Source organism: Cornus florida, unplaced genomic scaffold, assembly GCF_030987335.1.
Source record: "Cornus florida cultivar Cherokee Brave unplaced genomic scaffold, ASM3098733v1 CherokeeBrave_3.0.0_Hap2_Chr11, whole genome shotgun sequence".
NCBI classification, from domain to species: domain Eukaryota; kingdom Viridiplantae; phylum Streptophyta; class Magnoliopsida; order Cornales; family Cornaceae; genus Cornus; species Cornus florida.
In genome coordinates this window covers 60,649,696-60,673,205 of record NW_026775581.1, presented here as the reverse complement: position 1 = coordinate 60,673,205, position 23,510 = coordinate 60,649,696, and the positions used below count along the sequence as shown (strand labels likewise).

The following is a 23,510-nucleotide window of genomic DNA, read 5'->3' as shown; positions in this document are numbered from 1 at the left end:
ATAAATAAAATTAACAATTCTATTAGAAAGAGAAAATTTAAGATTCATGCTTAAATTTCATTACTTGGCAAGGGAGAGGAGGCTATCAACCAGAAAAGGACTTGAAAAAAGAGTAAGTACTAATATGCTATTAACTGGCTTTAAAGCTATCCAGCCATTCCGAAGGAACAACATTCTACAAGGGATTACTAGACCTTCAACACGTAGGTAGGCAAATAAGAACCAGCATTGTATCTAAAACCAGAAATACATCAATCCTTCCCAAGCATTGCTCGTACCCGCATTGGAAGTCCATATAGCCGAATGAATCCAGCAGCATCCGCTTGATTGTAGATCTGCCCGCTCTCGAAGGATGAAATATCTTGCCTGTACAGGCTATAGGGGCTTTTCAGACCTGCTACTGTAACGGATCCTTTGTACAGTTTGAGAGTAACTGTTCCAGTTGTCGTTGCAGTGATCTTCTCCATGAAAGCGTCCATGGACTCACGAAGAGGGTCGAACCACCGGCCTGCATACACCAGCTCGGCATATTTAAGGGCGAGGGAGTCTTTAACTTGTATTGTCTCCCGATCAAGTGTAAGAGATTCGAGTTCACGTGCAGCGGTGAAGAGGATGGTCCCACCAGGAGTTTCATAGACTCCACGGCTTTTCATTCCAACAAGCCGATTTTCAACCATGTCGATGCGGCCAATCCCATGTCTTCCGCCTATTTCATTTAGCTCAGAGAGAAGAGATGCAGGAGAGAGCTTCTTTTTGTTGACCGAAACAGGAAGTCCTGATTCTAGCTCAATTTCTACGTATCTGCAGGAATTGAGAGCACGGAAAAGGAAATTTAACAATGTGTGTAAAACAAAGAACATAAATCAATTGAATTCATATTAGAAAGAAAACTTACTCGGGTTTGTCAGGTGCATCTTCTGGGTCAACACTCATCATGTACATATCCTTCTTTGGTTCATTTGCTGGGTCCTCGAGAATGTCCCCCTTTATTGTCACATTAGATAATGGGGCAAGCAGAAAATTAATTATAAGTTTGAAAGGAATTTTACAATTACAGTTTATTTCTAAAAGAAGTTCAAATAATAACATTGACTTCCAGAAGTTTGACCCTCGTTAGATAGATATCAGACACATGAAGGAGTTGCACTAATTGGTAACCGAAGTCTGGCACCGTGTCTCTTTCAATTGATTAAAAAACTATTCCCTAACAAGTTCAATAAAATCCAAGATCCCATACAACCAGCAAACATACAATGCTTACAAGACTGTGGACACCTTAAGACTGTTTACCATCCAAGCTTTTCCTAGCCCACTTTAGCCATTGGAAACAGACATGGATTCCTCATAAAGTCATGACCAAAAATGTCGGAAGAACATTAAACATTTCTATTCTTGAATTCATAATGTTATGCTTAACATCTGAATGGACTGGTCAGTTTGAAGATATCCCTTAAATATAATACTAAAGGACTTTTTTTCTTGATAATTCTAAGCGAACACATCTCAAAGGTTATAGACACTACAATAAGCGGGTTAACACCCAGAGGTTCGATTCTTGCCCCCAGGAGTTTTACTTATAAAAAACACAAAGAAGTTGGTTAACAAACAATCTCCAGCAACAATTAAGATGCAATAAGGCACAATATTTTTTTCCTCCAGTCCTAATAGGCGACTCAAAAGGAAAAATTGTTACTCAATATCAATGAGAATAAAAAAAAAAAAAAAAGAGTCTAGGGCATAAATGTGCAAAAAAATTATATTTGCAACCATGGTACAATAACAAATAAAAAGAATAAAACTTCGCCAACTACTTAATGCAGAAGGGGAATATACAATAAGCATCCGAACTTCAAAAAGTAAAGGCAGAATACCTCATGACTCAGGTGCCACAGGTTCCTGTCTCTGCTGTAGATGGATTTCTTCGTTACTGGAACAGGCACATTATGTTTCTTAGCATATTCAATAGCATCCTCTCTCCCTTCTATTTCCCATTCCCTCCAAGGAGCCACAACATTTAGTTCAGGGTTTAGAGCAAAGAAAGTGAGCTCAAAGCGAACCTGTGTAATAAGGCAGAAACGATAGTTGGTCATAAAAAATACAAGAGCTGCTATGTTATATTCTCAAAAATTAAAGATTTTTATTAAGAGGTGCTATAAAATTGAGAGCACAATGCCGAAGCATGCCTGATCATTCCCTTTCCCTGTGCATCCATGAGAAACAGCATCAGCTCCCACTTCTTTAGCAACATCAACCATGGCCTGGCATTGCGAATAAAGGATGGAAGTTGTATAACTAAAACAAGAATAAACATAAATTTAACATAGCAAAATGCAGATTTGAGAGATAATAAAGAGCCAAGCAGCAGTAAGGATCCACTCCAAAAAACAAGGAAAACCTTTTTAATTTAATTGAAAACAAAGAAATAAGGCAATAACCTAAGGGTCCCACATTGTGAAACAATAAATGAATGACAGAACACCTGATGGGGAAATACACACTTGCGGAAAAGCTGCAAATAAGCATCCATTTCCAGTGTCCAAGTTGACAGTGTTCAAAACAGCCTCAATTATACACCAGATTGGCTTGAAGTAAATTACTACATAAAGTTCAATTGCTCTGACAATCTATGGCCCATAATCATTAAACCATCTAAGAAGCTTTTCACCACCCAAGCATCCATATATAGAAAAATGACAACTTTTTCAATCTAATCATTGAAACTATGCCTTTCCAGATAAACCTTATCTCTGTGTTTCACTCCCTCAATAAATAGAGTAATCATTTTTATGTTTCTTTCGAAGATGTTCAGTTAGGTTTCTGAGAAGTCTATCTGAATTCAATGGAAGAACTAAATCAATATAGGGTACTGTATTCATCTCTGAGGCATGATATTATGAGCCAAAGAGCCAAACTTCAGAGCCCCATTTAATACTGGGGCCTTACTCGTATGCCCTTTTAATACTCCCTCCCTCACTCAATTAGGAGAATAATCATTTTTAGTTACCACTAAAAAAAAAAAAAAAAAAAAAAGGAGAATAATCATTCTTATGTTTCCTTCGAAGATGTTCAGGTAGGTTTCTGAAAATTCTATCTGAAATCAACAGAAGGACTAAATTGATATAGGGTGCTGCATTCATCTCTGAATCATTCTATGGCGTGCCAAAGAGCCAAACTTCAGCCCCAATCAACACTAAGGGTTACTCATATTTCCTTCTAATTCTCTCTCTCTCTCTCTCACACACACACACAAAACAATGAGAACAATCATTTTTACTTATCAGAAAAAGAGAAAAATTAATTTTTATGTTTCCATCCCAGATGTTCAGATATGTTTCTGAAAGGTTGATCTGAATTCAACAGAAAAACATGGGTGCTGCATTTATCTTTGAAACATGTATCACGAGCCAAAGAGCCAAACTTAGCTATGTTCTCTAACAAATCTTGTTACTGAGTAACATAAACATGGTCTTATTTTGACTAGCAATAACCAAAACTTGAAACATTTTGAATAATAAATGAATAGGACTGCTGAACACATGAAACTTATACAATTGATATTTTAAATAAAATATCAGCAATATGAAGACTCTTTTGAGACTATTGAGAAAATATAAGGGTCATATTGATGATAGAAGAGAAGAAGAATGTTTATGTTTTACTTATCAAAAAATAAAAGAAAAGAAGAAGAAGAAAGAACAAGCAGGATCTCCTAGTCATCTTCAGAGGAAAAAAGATTCCTCAATTTCCTTACTAGATAACAAAGGTAACTCCTTCCACAGCCATGCCTATTTTCACCCATAAGTGCACGTGCAAAAGGTGGTAAAATTTTAAAAGATAATCAACAGAAGCAATTGCACGTGTCAGGCACTATCTATCATTCCTCACCTTGGCAATAACAGGGCGGGCCATTGAGGTCCCTAGCAAGTACTTTCTTTCATAGATTGCACCAGCTCTCAAACAAGGATATATGTAATCCTTCACAAATTCCTCCTTCAAATCCTTCACCACCAATTGACAAGCGCCACTTGCCTTGGCCTTTTGTTCCAAACCTTCCAATTCCATCACACCCTGTAACATTTAGTACCATGTAAAAAGGACATGGTAAAACAATCAGGGACTCATGAAAAAGTTCGTCATACTTTTGCATGAGTGAGAATAAATCAACCATATCTTACACTACTCTTTATTTTAAGACAATCCAATGCCAAATAGATATCAAAGAACAAGTTAAACAGAAAAATAGTAAGTGTTTCTCTTTATAGCATACCTGACCAACATCTGCAGTGAAGCAAACAACCTCACAGCCATAATTCTCCCTGCAATGTGCAAATTGAATCAAAATTATGAGATACAGAAGCAAAAATACTTTACAAGTAAGAACACCTAAATACACTCCTAGTAACAAAAGTATGGAACGTATCAACATGAGGTAGACATAAATTTCATCTGCGGAATTATGCAGTCTGTGAAGCATAGATGACCAGCAGGAAGTTTAAATATAGTGCATGCTCAGACCTGCACAGGCTCTCACCAGAGCATCTATTGCTAACCCTTCACATCATATAAATATTCAGAAATTTTCCTGAACTCAACCTCGCATTCCCAATTCTACAAGAGAACATGTCATGTCTATTTTCACCCTCATCCAATGCATCTATAATGCCCATATTCAACACATTTAAAGATGAAAACGCCAAACCTCACAAGGAAGGATACTTGTTCTTGTGATAAAAGAAGATATGTCATTACCATGATTAAAAATACACAACAATAACCGCACCTTAGCCATGGGACAATAACTGATGTATCTAAGCCACCACTATAGGCTAAAACCACCTTATTCAATTTTCCACGTAAGGCTCTCCCTTTTGTAGCACTAGAACTTTCCGTCTCTTTGTCACTGGCCAAAACTGCTTGAATAACTGCACTTTAAGACCAAACAAGTAGGCTAAGATATGCAGGAAACAAGAACAAACAAAACCTCAGACAAAATAGAGAAAAAAGCTTGGAATACACCCTAGGAATATCCCAGAAATATGCCATTATGTATAATGTTATATTATTAGACCATCCAAAAATCCAGATATCTCTCAATCTTGTCAATATTCAGTAAGAAGAGGATGGAAATGTTGAATTCGAAGATTTGAATTAAAACTCACAATTCACTCCATGATTTGTGATTATTAATTAAACATATACAATTTTATAACACAAGAAGGCTGATTTCATATAAAAAAAAATTACTGAAGATTGATGGATTATGAACAATGCAAAAACAAAACAAAAGGTAGATCCCCACTAGAAAAGCACAATATCAAGAAAAGGCATATATTAATTGTTACTAATAATGGGGGCAAAAGTCTAGGTTTCAACTAAATAAACACCCACCACCATGGGCGGAGCCACCTGTGGGCTAACCTGGGCTACAGCCCAGGTCCAAAAAAAAAAAAAAATTTACTAGTACTATTACCAATCAGCTATAGCCCAGTCCAACTTTCCCAATCCATGGCCCAGCCCACTAGGCACTAGCCCTTATCGACCTAACTATTCAAGACTTCAACGCATACTTCTGCTACACGAATGAGTTCACTGATACATACAAATCATACATGATACAACTATACAAGGCCACAAGGGTTTGAATACAGAAGACTGAAACACTAAATGATTAAATCCCATGAATCACCCAGCCACTTGAGCTTCGGAATTGGACCAGAGTCACCAGAAGATTGAAGACTTGATTACTTGAAGACTCGGATTAGAATGGAAAACATGGGCCATGATCTTGTAAGTTGTAAGTGCTCAAATTTAGATTATATATATATATATATATATATGAATTTGTATATGGAATTGACAAATTGTGCATATTAAATCTATCTTTCAAATATAAAAATAGATATATATTAATATATATATATATAGAGATTTGCATACTTTAATCTAGGGTTTCACTGTTTCAGTTACTTTTAAATTTGGGATTTTTTTATTTTTTTGGGAGAATTGAAACTTAGGCTTTTATTAGTTTATACATGAGCCCTGTTTGGTGCACCCGAACACATATCTACTTTGTCTATTGGCTGTAGCATGATCTTATGTTCCAATTTCAAAGCCCTGTTAGGTGCACCCAAACACATAGATGATTATAGAAGATCACAAAGCCATAAATCATATTTCATAAGGTGAATGTTTATTGATGGTGGCATTAAACAGAAACACAACCCGACAATAAAAACATGAGTTATGAACTTATGTGAATCAGAAACAAATTATGAGAAAATAATATAAAAGTATGATATATTTGCATACATTTGTTTGTTTTGTATCTGTGTGAGTTAGAGTGAGTTGAAATAAATTTCAATAAAAGTTTTTCATTTCTTTCACAATACACAGACCTCAATAATTTTTTTTTTTTTTTTTCTTTTTCCTGCTCCAGCTCTATAGGTGATAGGCCATTAGGTGTGCCCTTTATTTTTGTTTGTTGAAGCACCACACGGTAGGAATTTTCCACCTTCAAGATGAAAAATTTGTTTTCGTTTTATAAACGGAAAGATGATAAATCGGAAATTGGGACAACTTCTACGAGTACGAGTACCCGTCCTGAGACTACAAACTCTAATGAGCAGCAACAAGAGCCTCCTTCAAAAATTCCAAGAGTTGAGCAAACAGAGGTTGATGATATGTCTTTTATACGAGATCCTGGTTTGCGTCTTCAAATATGGAAACACCCCGTTAATGAACGTGATGAGCTTCGACGAAATTATATCTTAAGGGAACCTTATCAACCAAAACTCCCTGTGTTTCCTTCCACTCAAGATAGAACTCAATCTCGTCGATTTCAAAGTAGTTGGTATAAAAAATTCACTTGGATTGAGTATTCTCCTACGAAAAATAAAGTATATTGTTGCCATGTTTTCTCTTTGAAACTAATCCACCATCCCGTCCTGCTTTTACTGTCGAGGGGTTTAATAGTTGGAAAAGGGTTAATGATGGATCTAGGTGTGCTCTTTTGCAACATATGGGAGGTCCTAATTCATTTCACTTGTGTGCCGTAAGAGCTTCAGATGCTTTAATGAATCCTTTACAACATATTGACAGAGTGTTGAATGTATCATCTCGAGATGTGGTAGAAAAGAATCGATTACGCCTTAAGACAACAATTGAAAGTGTTCGGTGGCTTGCATTCCAAACACGTGCATTTAGAGGTTATGATGAATCCGTTGAATCTTTGAATCGTGGCAACTTTATTGAATTCATAAAGCATTCAGCAAAGTTAAATAACAAAGTTGCTGAAGTTGTCTTAGAGAATGCACCAAAAAATGCAAATTACCTCTCGCCAATGGTTCAAAAAGAGGTTTTACATATTCTTGGCAATAAGGTGAAACGTAAGATTCGTGAAGAAGTTGGGGATGCAAAATTTTGTCTTTTGGTTGATAAAGCACAAGATTTGTCTAATACAGAGCAAATGGCCATTGTATTGAGATTTGTTGATAAGAATGGTTTGCTTAGAGAACGATTTTTTGGAGTTGTAGGCGTTAAAGACACCACTGCCTTAACTCTTAAAAAAGAAATATCAGATGTCCTTGCTCTTTATGATCTCCAAATTGATAACATGCGAGACCAAGGGTATGATGGAGTGAGCAATATGCGTGGGGCATGGAATGGATTACAAGCGTTGTTTCTTAAAGAATGTCCATATGCATTTTATGTACACTGTTTTGCTCACCAACTACAACTAGCATTAGTTGCTGCATCCAAAGATGTGCAAGATATATGGCTATTCTTTTCCAAGTTGAATTCTATTGTCAATCTTGTCAGTGCTTCTCCTAAGCGTCATAGCGAGTTACAATCAAGTCAAGTGATTTTATCCGCTAATAAGTTGGCTACTGGTGAACTTCAGAGTGGTAAAGGAGCTAATCAGATTAAGACTTTGCAACGAGCAAGTGCCACTCGATGGAGCTCTCATTTTGGTTCTGTTAGTAGTTTGATAGACTTATTTGGTCCATCTCGTACAATTATTGAAAATCTTTCAAAGAATGGACCAACTAATTCTATACGTGGGGAAGCAAAAGGTGTTTATCTTGCAATGCTATCATTTGAATTTGTATTTATCTTGCATTTGTTGCGTGAGATGATGGGAATTACTGATATACTTTGTCAAGCATTGCAACGAAAAACTCAAGACATTTTAAATGCTATGAGCCTTGTTTCAAGTACGAATGCACTCCTTCAAAATTTGAGAGAAAATGGGTGGCATACTTTCTTTCAAAATGTGGAATCATTTTGTAAAGAGCATGACATTGTAGTACCTGATATGAGTGCTTCTTATACGGTGGGTACAGGTCGTTCTTGTTAACAAAACGATAGTATTACATTTAATCATCACTATCAAGTTGATATTTTCAATGCTGCTATAGATTTTCAATTGATGGAGTTAAATCAAAGATTCTCTGAAAGTACAGTGGAACTCCTTATTCTTGGCACAGCTTTGGATCCTAAAGATGCTTATAAATCATTTAAAGTTGATGATATTTGCGATCTTGCAGGGAAATTTTATCCTAAGGATTTTCAAGATGAGATGCGTGCTTGAAGAAGCCAATTGGAGCATTATAAGATTGATGTACTCCATCATCCGAGTTTTCAGAATTTGTCCACCATTTCTGATTTATGCAAAATGCTAGCTGAAACAAGAAAGAGGGAAACTTATTATCTGATTGATAGATTGATTCGTCTCATATTGACTCGTCCTGTTTCTACAGCAACAACAAAACAAGCTTTTTCGCCAATGAAGCGTGTCAAAACTAAACTTCGCAACAAGATGGCCAATGAATTTCTTGCAGATTGCATGATTCTCAACATTGAAAGAGAATTTGCTGAAGATATTGATATAGATTTAATAGTTAATGAATTTGACTCTCTTAAAGATCAGAGGGTTCATCTTCAATAACTTAGGTTCATCTTCAGTAGGTTACTTAAGAGAATGCTATATATGTTTTTGTATCCATCTGTGATGTATTTGATTTAATATATAAGAACATCATCGTTTTTTTTTTTTTTTTTTCTTTTTTGAATATATATAACATATATTTGTCATAAGAATTTTTGTGTTCATTTTCAATTTTTTTTTTATCTTTAGCCCTCCCCACTTTAGAATCCTAGCTCAGCCCCTGCCCACCACCATGTTTACAATGTAAAATGTCATCAAAGCAAAGATCTTTTTCCTCTTACTATTCCTTTATATATTATTAAAAAAAAAAAAGAATCATGAACATTGACCACTAGATAAAGACATGGACTCAATAGAATTTCATAATTTAAAACCAGAAGAAGAACACACATATATATGATCAAAAGAAGACCACAAACAATTAGCTTGATACCATGATTGTTAGAGGCCCGAACAATATTCCTACTGTGACCAGCAATTGCATGCCCGCTAAGCTCACTCGCTTTTGCCCCTAACTGGAATTAAATGGAAAAATAAATAAATAATGCCCAGGCAAATTTTGAATCTACATTGCAACAAAATCAAAGCAAAAGTGCAAACAAAGATCTCATCAAGAGGAGAAAAACCAAAAAAAACAAAAACAAAAACAAAAAAATACGAAAAGCCCAAAGAGATAATCAGAATAGCTACCTCTAGACACGAAGACTGCTTCTTTGAACAGTACAAGTTACCATGATGCGGAAAGGGCTCTGTAAATAAAATCAAGTTCGCATAAAAGCTAATCAGAAAAGAAGAAATGAACATAATATATATGTATATCATATACAACCATTCTGATTGAAGTATGAATGCGTAAAAAGAGATATATATATATATATAGATATAGAAGGTGTGAATGCGTACCTCTCTTGGATCCATGGAAAAGAAGATTGGCGGATGAACAGGACGTAATGGCCTGCAACTGAGCCATTGCTGTGCAAAATTTTTGAACTTTCTGTCTCTAAATCACACACACACACACCCTCTCTCACAGAACCTAAACAGCTGCTTGAACGTGAAAAGGCTTGCAAGGGATTAGGGTTTTAGGAGTTGCATTTCGTCTCTCTTATACCACAGTAGGCCCCACAAAGCAACTTTTGTGACCAAGTTGTCCAAACCTCTAATAACTGTGATTGGTCCGCAGACACACGTGTTGAAAAAATTACCTTCAAATAGTGCATAAATCCCTCTTTTATTTATTTATTTTTGTGCAAATAAAACTTTCAAATAGCAAAATAGAAAAGGAATTAAAATGTCTCTGAATACATCTTTCCACACCTACTTTACCTTTTGATAAAAAGAAAATTTTGATTTCTTAAAAAATATTTGATAAAATAAAATAGGAAGGATTCATTAGATAAAGATGAAATAAATTATAATATTATACATATTATAAATTATAATATTGTCTTCTTTGTATTATAATATTATAGATATTAGAGAATATAATGATAAAAATATTTTAAAACTTTTAATTTCTTTCTCTCTTAACAATCATAATAAATTGTCAACTACATGCAATATCTTTACTAGGAATATCTTATTCATCCATTTTTCTCTTGCTTTCATCCAAAATTTTTTTTCTTACCAAACAAAGTATCGAGGTTTATTTCCTATAATGGCTCCACCGGTGAATATAATTTGAGATTGTAGGGGAAAAACATAAAAATGGTCTGTTGATACGTTAATAAATAAAATTAAAAATTAATGTTTATTTAAATGGAACTAGTTGCACCAGGGTGGGGACACACATTTGATTGTCATTAAAAATTAGGTAAGGAGAATTACTAATTACAGTCGCTCTTCTTCCACAATTGCGTTTCTTATTAGTTACCATTTCTATAATTACATGTTCATTTATGAGATGTTTTCTACCTTTATAAAAATTAAAAATATAAATTTTTAAGATAAAATTACCCTTTAACTTTTTCTTATCTCTCACTTTTTATTTCCCTTTCCTTAGTTTTATTCCTTATATCAATAACATTCTATATTGTCAATATATATATATATATATATATATATATATATATATAGTTAAAATATAATATAAAATATAAATATATATATATATATATATATATATATATGCGCTCTATATGGAGTTACGTTCAAAACCTATTCATATATATAGTTTTGTTTTTCTAATTTTTTTTTTTTCTCTCCTCACTTAATTTATGTACATGTATATATATAATATGTAATATATATATACATATTATATATATTTATATTTTATATTATATTTTAACTATATATATATATATATATATATATATATATATATATATATATATGCGCTCTATATGGAGTTACGTTCAAAACCTATTCATATATATAGTTTTGTTTTTCTAATTTTTTTTTTTTCTCTCCTCACTTAATTTATGTACATGTATATATATAATATGTAATATATATATAAAACTTCCTATACGTATAAGTAATTTTTTTTTTCTCCTCACTTAATCAATGTACATGTATGTGTATGTATATATATACATAAACGTATAAATTTTTTAATGTCATTTTAGAGCACGTATATATAGTTAAAAATAATTTTTTTTTAAAAAGTAATAAAATAATCAATTCTCATAATATTACTTGTTTTGGCAAATCCAAAAAGAAAGAAAATAATATATTCCAGTTTTTTTTTTTTGACAATCTAAAATGTTATATATATATACAGACACACACACACTATGTATATATGTGCATCTAACGGTTTGTATATATGTATACCAGAGGAGAGGGGAATAAAAGGGGAGAAATAAGAAAAGGCTAAAGGGTAATTTTGTCTTAAAATTTTATATTTTTAATTTCCATAAAAGCCGGGCACATCTCATAAATGAACAAACCCTACTATGGAAGGGTGGTCGTAAGCCTAACTCCAACTAACACTCTTCTTAGGTCAATTATATCATTTTCTTTCACTACTTTTAATGACTTAGAGCATAGTATGTTAAAATATTCTTTTGTGTAAAATATACACTATCATCTATGATGTGTAAATTTTTTTCATCTCCAGTGTTAACCTATATTGCCATATCACCAATGTGTAAAAGGGTTGTTTATTTTAATACATAACCTTTTTACACGGCCAAATCAACATATTTCTTTTTTCATCTCTCTTTCTCATTCCATTAAAAAATCAGCCATATATTAAGTAAGTTTGTAAAAATTATGTGGACCCTGGCATGATACATAATTGATTATTATTAGAAAATATATTTTTACACAAAAGGTATAAAATAACCGTTGGAGCTCAAATTGAATAATTTAAAATTTTTGTGTAAAACCATCATGACACATCAGATTTACACAAAAAAAAAAAAAAATATACACAACGGTTATTTGTTCATTTGTTTAAGTGAGTTGAGATAAATATTAATAGGCAAAAGATGAAAGTTGTATTGATTAGTTAATATTCAATACTAGTATTTAGTACAAAAACGTGGAATAAGGACTTTTAATGGAGGTGGAATGAAAAGTTTTAAAATGAGTTAATTCTCCCCCCGAAATCTCATTTTAGCTAAGTCTAATAATATAATAAGAAAATAATAAGAGCATCTCGAATTATTATGTATTTATTTTTTTTATGTAAATATAACGTGTCATAATAGATTTATACAAAAATTTTGAATTATTTATTTTTAGCTCTCGCGGTGGTTTCATACCTTATTGGATTATTTATTTTTAGTCCCAATAATAATCAATCAGTGTCATGCTTGGACCCCTCATAATTTTTACAAACCTAATTAATATAGATTAATTCATTAATGGAATAAGAAAGAAGGAGGAGAAAGGAAATATGCTGATGTGTTTGTGTAACTGAAGATAAAAAAAAAATAAAAATAAAAATAAAAATTTACACATCATATGTGACCATGTATATTTTACACAAAAGAGATTTTTAACAGACTGTTGGAAATGTTATAATAAATTGCTGGAAAAAAAAAATAATAAATAAATACACATAATATGTAGAAGGCACACAAAAGAGTTTTTTAACATATTGTTTCTACATTTGCACTCCAATATAAAATGAAATGACTAATCTAACTCTACAGATATCCAACTAAATTTATGTGAGTAAAGGATGATGTCATAATGACCTCATCATATTTAATGACACCTCACATACATAAATCAGATATTGCAATGCATCAACTTTCACATTACTTACCATTATCTATAGGGAAATTATAAATAAAAGTTTTAGCAATTCTAATAATATAAGTAATTAATAATTTGTGGGGCCTTAATATTAAAGATTTTTTTTTTTAAAGAAGTCTAATTATGCATGGAGACAATAATTTAAGGGCCTTTCGAATTTGATAAGACCCTTGAGTTTTTTTATTGTAATGTGAACAGCTCCATGCGTTCTATGACAATTGAAAAAGTATTAATAAATGATATTAATAATGGGGCTAATTTTGCATTCAAATTTCTAACTACCTCCTTAAATTTTGAAAAGATAGAGAATTAGAAGAAGTATTCAGAATTACTTATCTGAAGAAAATAAATAAATAAATAAACATAACAAGAACTTTTTTGATATTTTATTTTACTGACAATAGTAGTGAAACGTTAGAGTACTACTATTTTAGAGCGCCAATATCACGACCCTTAAAATCTTGAAGGCATTAAATCAAACAGATGATCTAAATCTATTTTCTGAGAAATGTGCACATATCGTGTTAGGTTTTGCTATTTAAAAAATAAAATAAATTACTAGCTACATTGTGAAAGACTAAGAGGACCCTGTACTCCTCCTATTCATTCTAAGTAGAATGTTCATTTTGGTTCCAACTCAATGAATTAAATCGAAAAGATTTCACTAAGAACTTATATATTCTAAGCAAATATATGCATGTGATTTTCCAAACTCAGGTTGATTTACATATTCCAGAAAATAATTTCCATCAAAAAATATTCAAAAGGCTGCTTCATTAAATCATGTGTTTGTTTTATTTGCTCATTGCACATTGTCATCAAATTTTCATTTGAGCTATCTAAAGACTTACCATCTCTGCTAACATTGATTGAAATTAGGTCCTTGCCAAGTTTTCCTAGGCAATTTTGTTACAACAAACACAGCGAACCAGCATGTCAGTATATCACAATCAATAAATATGATGTGATGGAAAGTAAACACTAGACACAAAGATGTGGTTCGGCATAAAGCCTACGTCTACGGTGAAGATCCGACGAAAAATTTCACTATTAAAAAAATAAGAGATTATAAGTTTCAGGTCCCAAACTCTCGCACTTTCTAAACTACGGCTTTCAATGTTCTCTACTACCACACTACAAACCTAAATGCCACTGAGTCACCCCTTTCCTTATCAAAATATCTCCCCTAAAAGTGAGGCTCGTTACCTGTATGATACTCGCACATATATTCATGTACACATTCATCAGCTATATGTACTATACATACATGTATTTAGTTTACATGCTTTTGGTCATGTCTTTGTCAACCTCTATCTTACTTCCATTATGATCTTAATAAAGTTATGTCATTAGTACATGATATTCTGAACCCTAGTAGTTACAATCTTAAGACATGAGTTGGAAAAGCTATGTCATTCATTTCAATGGTTTCAAAGAAAAGAATGACTGATCAAGATTATAACTGATCAAGATTATACCAAGGTAATATAAAATCCTTTAGAAGACTTTTCTATCATAGACAACCAGAAGAACACAAACATACAAACCACTTAAGAAGCCGGCGACGGTGTTTGCTCTTCCTCCTGCAATGGCAAACTCTCAACCTTGAGCTTCTTTCCCTTCCCTGTTGGGGGTGGGCAGCTATCCAGAGGCAGTAACTGGCATTGCACCAGATCTAGTAACCGAGACTGCAAATGCTTGTTCATCTTTATTAGATGCTTCGTCATTCTTGAGGCCCAAACTCGACCTTCTATGCTTTTCTCTACCTTCATTTGTATCGCGCCCTGTGTCCACCCATTCTGCCCAAACACGAAAGGGGCAAAATGGTATTTTCAGAGTGCTACTAAATCATGTAGAATAATATGAATATATACACATGGTTAGAATATGTCCACACAGTTCATCTAAGAGATGGGCATTTGTCCCCGCAATTTCATTTGAAAACTTTAGCAAACAAACTTTGCAATGTATTGAAGTTTCCACAAGAACATGCATATATAGAGACAAGCATGTACACAAGCACACAGTGTGTGTGAAAGAGAGAGAGAGAGAACCTCCAACTCAAGAATCTGTTGGTTCATTGAATCAGTGCTTCGAAACTCCGAGGTAAAATGTTGCACTTTGAGGGAAGAACATGATGGTAGAAGAGTCACCATTCCCTTGGATGAGTTTGTTGGCCGAGGAAGTTTATCAAGCGAAGAAACACGGAACTGATTAGAGGCTCTCTGCCTATGGTTCATCACAGGAAGCAATGACAAATGTGGGATCACTACCAAATTAGTTATGGACCCTGCAAAAAAGATGAGAATTGAAATTTTTGATTACGATGAATGAGAGATGGACTAAAAGACAAAACGCATACATACACAAACAGTCAAACACATCTCATGATTAAACAAGAGACAATTGTCACCTTGAAAAGTAGAAAGGATAATTACTCTACAGTTACTCTTCAATGCTTCGTCCGCTTGAAAAGTAAATGGAAAAAAGGATACGTAAAAAGGTTAGATGAGTCATCTCTAGGAAAGTGGAGGTGTCATCCACTCCTTTTGTTTGCTTGAGTGGAAGCAAAGAGGAGGAGTTGACACCTTCCATTGTTTGGTGAGAAGGAAGGGAATTAGAGGTTATATATATATATATTATCACTACATCCTCATTGTCCAAAAGCATGCTAAACATTGATAGGTAATAATGTCACTTTACATTATATACAGTAGTTTTCCTTCTCTTCCCTCCTCTCTTCCATCCAACTTTTGGACAAAAGGAAAATTGTGCGCATGACTCATCCATCAACCCTTCCTTCTACCTGATTGTCCCTTGTACCAAACAATGGAAACCTGCACTGTCATTTCTCTTTTCCCTTCCCCCTATCCCTACCCTCCTACCAAATAAAGCACAAATCATGAATGGTATTATATTAAAATTCCAATCAGCTGAGAAGGTACCCACCCAGAGGGAGGGAAAGAAAATGTTTGAGAATTTATTATCATAATTAGGTGCTATTGTTAGGATTCATGTGAATGTTGTGTAGAATATAAGATTCCGTATCTTGTTCTAGCTCTAAATCTCCAATGCTGTTCAAGAAATATATTCCGATTGAAGTTTATAGGTTATAAGTATGCATGTTAAGCAAAATTTAGTGTCTTCATCATGCTCCATTTTCTTCTTGTTACACCAACTCGAAGAAAAAGAAAGAAAATATAGAAATCAGAAATCAAATACTGAAGAATATTTTTGCCTTTTAAATGGTTGAATCTCCGAATGATCACACAATTAACGACATCCCAAAGGCAGGCAGTGCAGTCCTCCGATGCAGAGATCAGGCCCGATGCACTGAATGTCAGTACAGTTATGGATCCCCTGAAAGGTCAATTGGTGAGTCCCATATTCACTTAACAGTATATGAGTAATAAACAAAAGATACAAACATTACAGGAAATATCATAAAACACACAGATTGGACATGCACTAGCCACTTTACTGCAACCTAACTTAGGCAAGTTGGCGAGTGACCCTTAGAAATTAGAATTAATTTAATTTTACATTTGTTACAGAATAACATATAGAATTAAGTTTAACTTACATTTATATAAATATCCAAACAACATATAAAAACATAATTAAAATAACTCATTTGTTCAAATTCATTCAGAAAAAAGGGCATGATTAACTGAAATCAGGAAAATTGTAGTCACTAAGCAGAAAAAAATTATTCACTAATCTTTTTGATCTATGTCCATGGGAAAAGAGAATTTTATCTCCAATAAATCTCTAACTCTAACAATACATTACTTGTGTCCATTGAGCACGATTGGTTGATTCTCTGAAACATCAAAAGGATCCTCCACTCCTCCAATATCAAGTGCGTTCACAAAAATTCTCCCGTCTTCACTTCCAGAAAACAAAATCTTCTCCAATGGATCAAGAACAATTGCAGTTATTGGATGTGAAAATGCTCGAGTTCCTAAAAGCGTTCCCGTGACAAGGTCCCAAACCTTAAATAATAAAAATAAATGAATAATAAAAAATGATGTCCTTTTGAGTAAGAAAATCTTTAAAAATCGAAGATCGAAAACAAAGAGTACGAGCCATTATGCAAGAAGTAACCTTGCAAGTACCATCAAGGGAGCTTGACAGAAAAACGGAGCTTGAGCTGCTTGATGTAGATAACAGACGAGTTACCGAGGACGTGTGTTTTGCTGAAAAGCTTAACATAGAAGGAAAGCTTCCACAATCTGTCTCGTCTAGCAGACTTCCATCCAAATGGTTATAACAATGTGATATTTTAGAGTTCTTTTTTCCTTTAAAATTTAAATTTCCAATTATTGAACAAGGAACTTTCGAGCATTACCTAATCATAGGCCACACGATTATCGTACCATCTTCCGAACCAGATATAAGAAGAGTACCATCATCAGAAAACACCAAGCAGGTTACCGACTTAAGATGGGCACACCAATTCTTGAGCAGTCTCCCATTTATAACCTACAAGTTACCTCAATCATGTAACATTCTTCATTACAAGTTAGAACAGAATTTAGTTCAAACAGAGGTAATTGTAGCCCATATGAAGTTGACACTCTCATTAATCGAAACAAAAGACAATTAAGCAAAACCAAGCTAATGGTCAACAAATTTCACTGTTAAAGTCTCCGTACACTTCAATATGAGTTCAAGAAAATGAGTCTTATTGACTAGATAGGAGGGAAAAAATAAGCTGTAAAATGTTTGAAATAAAAAGAGCTTACTGACCTCCCAAATATAAGCATTTCCAGAAAGAGTACCACCAGCAAGATATACACCATCCTTTGTGCAGGAGACTGGTCCAATGGCCTCGATTGGGTAGTTCCTTAGTGGTGCTTGAGGCTGGATGTCAAAACAACAAAAAATTAAGTAAAATTTTTCATATGACATAATTGGTGCAAGTAAAATCTCTTGGCAGTCACCCAAAAGGCCTGGGTGTGTTTTCAGCCAAATCGGGTTTCTGCTGCTAGTGTGAGCATTATGTGTTTGTGGGGAAGGGATTTGGCGAAATTGTTCAGAAACCAGAGAAAGTCTAAACATAATTTTATGTGATAGATGAAGGTGGCATATAGAAAAATGGTTATGCTTCAAGGTTACATATTGTGTGTCGAGCCGTCGACCTCACTACAATGCCAATATAATTCCTTCTAATCAGCAATATCGTCTTCATTTAATTAATAACCCAATGATTCAATTGTGAGCATAGAAATCAAAATTCCAATTTATGTACCAAGACAAAAGGATTTTTCGGCCATAGATAGTGCCACAGGATGATAGGAGGCAAACAATGATCTTATCCAACACGAATGCAAGCATTAAGATACCAATTCTTTTAGCAAGTCTTGTTCTGTTTGGAATGAGAGAAGATGAAATCGAGCAAGAGCTACATGAATCTTTTCAGTAAGTAAACGTGAAATATTTATTAAAATTCCCGAATATTCAAGTGATGAATGAATTTCGAGAGTGCCCTACCTATTTGAAGTGGATATGAACCACGCTCAAATGTAACTTCTCTTTAACTAGTGTTCAGACTTCAGACACCAACATAAATCATTATACCATATATCAAATAAAAGGGAAAAAATTGTAGAAACTTGGTATAATATAAAAGCTCGCTTAAGCTCTTTAAAGTAGTCAAAATTTTAGAGCGTGTTTACATTGTGGAGCCAGAAGGAAATGAAAGGAAAGTTAAAGAATGGATGGAAATGCTTTCTCATGTTTGATTTTAGATTGAGTAGGAGCGGGAAAAAAAAAAGTAGGAAAATGAGGGCAAAGGAGGGATTTGTTGTTCTATTATCCTCCACAAGTAGGAGAAATTAGAGGAAAAGAATAAAGAAGTTGGTGATTACCCATTTGCTTATTTCTTATGTCAATTAAGTGATTATTGTTTTCCATCTCTACCAACATAATAAAGCATTCGTTTCCTTAAGGGTGGCAAATTGGCCAGCACCGATGGTTTCCGCCGCACCCACCCTCATGGGATGGGTATGGTGATGATTTAAATTGTAACAAGGCGGGTAAGGTAAAATATAGTTAGCATGGTCTAGGTTCTCGGAAGATTGAGTATATGAGCTTTCCTCTCTGCCCCGCCCCAAGTTTATAACAAAATTACTTCTATACCCCTATTTATATTTAATATTCATTAAGTACCCTTAAGTATATCTAAAGTATGGAAAAAGATAATTCATGTGGCTGACCCCATTCTTTTGAGAAAAGGCAAGATGATGATGATGATCTCTCATCTCAATCTGGCGGCAAGTATCCTGCTCACTCCCCCACTGTCCGCCACCTACTGTGTTTGCTCTTTATAAAGCTCCATCGAGGACTCCTATCAGTCAACTTCCTCTCCAGCCTCTACCTTTCATTCTCTCGCAATGACAAACGTGTCCAAATATTCGAGATTGACATTCTCTTGCCACTTCGTCCATGGCCATGGCAAGTCTCCGACCGGCAATAAAAAAAAGCTTTAGATTGTCCTTTAGTCTACTCCCCTCTATTATAAATTAGTCTTTCATTTTAGATCTATAAGTGTATATGTTTGTATCTCTTTATGTATATATAAATATATATGCTCCCTCCATCCCACAAAAAGTGTCCCTTTTGGGAACTTAACTTTTTAATAGTGTAGTTTTTAATTTTTATTTATTTATTATTATAGTGGTAGGTAATGAATTTTCAAATATACCCTTCTACGGTAGGTCCACATAACTTTAATTGCCTTTATAAATTCTAAGGCAATGAGGGTAAATTAGGAATATTAAAAAATTGTACATTGGAGTTTGAATTGGGACAATTATTTTGGGACAATGAAAAATGGAAAGGTGTAGGATGGAGGGAATATACACACACACACACATATAATAGGGCGGCGGCGGGGAGGGGGGTTTGAGCCCTATTCCCAGTCAGGGACGGGATTGGAACTTCAAACCTATCCCTGGTTTGCAACGGGTATTGGTATTGTTTAATGGGACGGGTTAGGGCTTAGGGCATCCCATCCCTAACCTGCAATGTTGTCATCCCTACCTTTCTTTTTATCTTTTTTCCACTATTTGTTTTCTAACTTATTTCTTATACTAAGTGATGATTATTGAACTCTAAGGATAGCCTAATGACAAGACTCTCATCTCACATCTTGGAAGTTGGGCACTCAAATCCCCTTAGGCCACTCTCAAGGACATTTTTGATTGGTTTATGCTAGACAATGGGCCCCATGAATCCGGTGGTGGATTAGGACGTGCTTTAAGAGTCTGACACCACCATCATCATCATCAACAAAATAAATAAAGAATTATTCATCATTTATAAGCACATAAAAAAATATTCAATTTCTTTCCACTATGATCTTTTCTAAAGAAGACAAAGGAGCTACTGTTGTTATTGTCTCTCTTTTTCTACCATGGATATCAAAACAACAAGCTTGGTTTATGCTATCCTTTTCATGTTTTCACTCTCCTTTTGTTTTTTTCACGCTTATGCAAACATACTGTGAGGGTGGTTGATGTTAGAAAATACTACAAATTGATTAAAAAGTCCTGTGCTTGAATTTTGACACCTCATTCTCATAATTATAAATCATGATGCCCGTATTTAACACATTCACAAAGGAGTTTTTGGCAACATGTGAGGAATTGTACAAATTATATTATTAATTATTTGTTAATATTATCTGTCAATGCATGTTAGTAAACATATAAAAATGGGAATGATTAATTTAATTGAAAGCTCAAAAAAGTTTCTAAATATATATTTTTTTTCTCTTCTTTTCCATAGGTGAAAACATTTTAAGGCAAATGAATGATTAATTTAGTAAGTGAAATTATTGACCATAAGGGGATAACTTAACGACAAGCTCACATCTTGGAAGTTGAGAATTCAAATTCCCTTAGGCCACTCTCAAGGACATATTTGACAATTGCCTAATTTATGTTGGACAAGGGACCATGTACAGTGTCCGGTGGTTGCTCTAAGAATCTAACACCACCAAAATCGACAATATTAATAAAAATTGTTATTCCCCATTTATAAGCACAAAAGAAAATATTCAATTTCTTTCTACTATGATCTTTTCTAAAGAAGACAATGGAGCCACCATTGTTCTTTTCTCTCTTTTTCTACCCCGGATGGGGTATCGAAACGAAAGGCATGGTTAACACTATCCTTTGCGTGTTTTCATTATCATTTTGTTTCTTTCATGCTTATACAAACGCTCTATGAGAACGGGTTAATCTTAGAAAAGACTAAGAATTGAGTAAAAAGGTCTCATGCTAGAATTTTGGCACCTCATTCTTATAAATCATGCCCATGTTCAAGTATTCGCAAGGTGGTGGATTATAGGGTGCTCTAAGATTCTAGCACCACCATCACCGACAAAATAAATAAATTATTGTTATTTTCCAGTTATAAACACATAAGAAAATATTCAATTTCTTTCCACTATGATATTTTCTAAAGAAAACAAAGGAGCCACCATTTTTCTTCTCTCTTTTTCTACCCTTGATGTTGAAACAAAATGAGTGGTTAAACTTTACGTGTTTTCATTTTCCTTTTGTTCTTTCATGCTTATACAAACGCGTTGTGGGAGCAGTTGATCTTAGAAAAGACTAAGAACTGATTCAAGAGGTCCTCTGCTCAAATTTTGACACCTCATAGATTCAATCTGTTAATATATTATATGTTAATGCATTTTAGTAAACAAATAAAAATAGGAATGATTAATTTAACTGAAAGCAACCCCACGAGGATAACCTAGTGGTAAAGACTCTCACCTCACAACTTAGAGATCATGAATTTGAATCATTTTGGGCCACCTGGCCCAGGGAAATTTTCCGGTAATTACCCAGTGCATGTGGGACTGGTAGACTGCATTTATCCGGTGATGGATTATAGGGTGTTTTAAGAGGCCCGACACTAACATTGTAAAACAAAACCAAAAAAAAAAAACTGAGCCTATAAAAAAGTTCCTCTCTAATTTTCTACAGGTGCAAACATATAAAGGCACATGAATACATATAAGAGATCACTTGAAATTCCATATACTCAATGCATTCTACTCAGAGTGTTAACATATATAAACTAAAAATTGAAATCTAATCACCAAATTAAGGAAATTTATAATCAAGAAGGACCAAATGAGTCATTGATTGGCCAAAACAATTTGTGTGTGACAAATTCGAACAGAAACACCAGATTTGAAATAGCTAGTAGATCTTGAGTCAGTATCAATTTTACCTTATTCAATGGCCAGATAAAGATAGCCCCAGAACCAAATGACCCTTGTCTGTGAATCTGAGAAGCTACAAGGTACTGGTTTCTCAAGCAAGTGAGTGCATGAGGAGGTGAAGCACAGGTTGGTATGTGGTAGAGATCATCCCCTGTGTCCATGTCCCAGATGGTTATCCCTGTGCTCAGTTTCTTGTCACTGCATACCACCAATGCCTCCTTGCTGCCCATCTCTCTTTCTCTCTCTTTAGCTCTCTCTCTCTCTTTCTCTCCCTCTCTAGAAAATACAGTTTTAAGCAGCATGCAAATAAAGGTGAAGCCTGATTTTGTGGACACATGCACTGAAAGTAATGTGAAGAAGAAGAAGCTTACCAAATATTTTGTGGGTGTTTGGCGTGTCCTACATGCGCATTTTAGCAGGGGGCACTGGCAAGCTCTCTTACATTTGTTTCTCATGCAAGACTGGTTTGAGGGTGTAGCCAATGAGATCATGACACGTCTTAGTAAGTGATAATTATTGATTTTAGTGCTATTTTGGGAATTGGGAACTAAAAGGTTCCTTGCTTTGGATTTCTTTGACTTATTTAACCGATCACTCAATATTGAGTTAGGCATCAGGCATGTCATCTATTTTTCTTCAGTTGGGTAATGTCATTGTTCTTAAATTGGGTAAATACACTATAATTTTATACCCAAGGGTGGATGTCATTGTTCTTAAATTGGCTAAATACACTCTAATTTTATACCCAAGGGTGGACTTAACCTGAACAATCGTCGGACACCAGGTCAACACCAGGTCATGAGGTGTTTGAATCCAGAAGAGAGCAAAGTGATAGACATTTATGGTGACCACGTAACAGCAAAGGAGTGCTACGTAGTGACTCTCAAGGCCAGTGGAAAGGACAAGATGACCGTCCGCCCTGCGAGTACAAAATAGCAATTACAGGAGCCTCTACCCAAAAGAGCCGAGGTGGAGGCAGAGCCAAATAACGCGATTGTGAATTTGAACAGATTTTGTTAACCAGAGCAATCCAAAGAATTTGAAAAAAAAAAAAAAAAAATTAAAAAATTTATAAGCCTTGCTTGGTTTGTATCTATAAAAACAGAA

At 34.3% G+C, this 23,510-nt stretch overlaps 2 protein-coding genes across 2 annotated transcripts; both read right to left on the bottom strand.

Annotated features, from left to right (window-relative positions):
* Position 1: 1 nt before the first annotated feature.
* LOC132282764 (argininosuccinate synthase, chloroplastic) lies at positions 2-10,031 on the bottom strand. Its single transcript, XM_059784548.1, has 10 exons — positions 9,851-10,031; positions 9,638-9,696; positions 9,381-9,462; positions 4,781-4,922; positions 4,268-4,316; positions 3,886-4,068; positions 2,184-2,258; positions 1,872-2,057; positions 896-984; positions 2-801 (listed from the first exon to the last, which is right to left on the bottom strand). Exons 1-10 carry the CDS (start codon positions 9,915-9,917, stop codon positions 252-254), a joined length of 1,482 nt encoding a protein of 493 aa, XP_059640531.1. The 5' UTR covers positions 9,918-10,031; the 3' UTR covers positions 2-251.
* Positions 10,032-14,709: 4,678 nt separating this feature from the next.
* LOC132281146 (protein ROOT INITIATION DEFECTIVE 3-like) lies at positions 14,710-22,633 on the bottom strand. Its single transcript, XM_059782878.1, has 8 exons — positions 22,412-22,633; positions 17,912-18,025; positions 17,511-17,644; positions 17,267-17,411; positions 16,952-17,154; positions 16,398-16,519; positions 15,214-15,449; positions 14,710-14,958 (listed from the first exon to the last, which is right to left on the bottom strand). The coding sequence occupies exons 1-8, from the start codon at positions 22,631-22,633 to the stop codon at positions 14,710-14,712; spliced, it is 1,425 nt and encodes a 474-aa protein (XP_059638861.1).
* Positions 22,634-23,510: the final 877 nt, after the last annotated feature.

What these genes read in the sequence shown, in the direction of transcription:
- LOC132282764 (XM_059784548.1), bottom strand. Translation starts at nt 9,917, where the DNA reads ATGGCTCAGTTGCAGGCCATTACGTCCTGTTCATCCGCCAATCTTCTT. An exon ending in TTTCCATGGATCCAAGAGAG is followed by an intron (nt 9,697 to 9,850) that starts GTACGCATTCAC and finishes TTTTATTTACAG; the next exon opens with AGCCCTTTCCGCATCATGGT. An exon ending in TCGGGCCTCTAACAATCATG is followed by an intron (nt 4,923 to 9,380) that starts GTATCAAGCTAA and finishes CTTAAAGTGCAG; the next exon opens with TTATTCAAGCAGTTTTGGCC.
- LOC132281146 (XM_059782878.1), bottom strand. Translation starts at nt 22,633, where the DNA reads ATGGGCAGCAAGGAGGCATTGGTGGTATGCAGTGACAAGAAACTGAGC. An exon ending in TTATCTGGCCATTGAATAAG is followed by an intron (nt 18,026 to 22,411) that starts GTAAAATTGATA and finishes TTTGACATCCAG; the next exon opens with CCTCAAGCACCACTAAGGAA. An exon ending in GAAATGCTTATATTTGGGAG is followed by an intron (nt 17,645 to 17,911) that starts GTCAGTAAGCTC and finishes GGTAACTTGTAG; the next exon opens with GTTATAAATGGGAGACTGCT.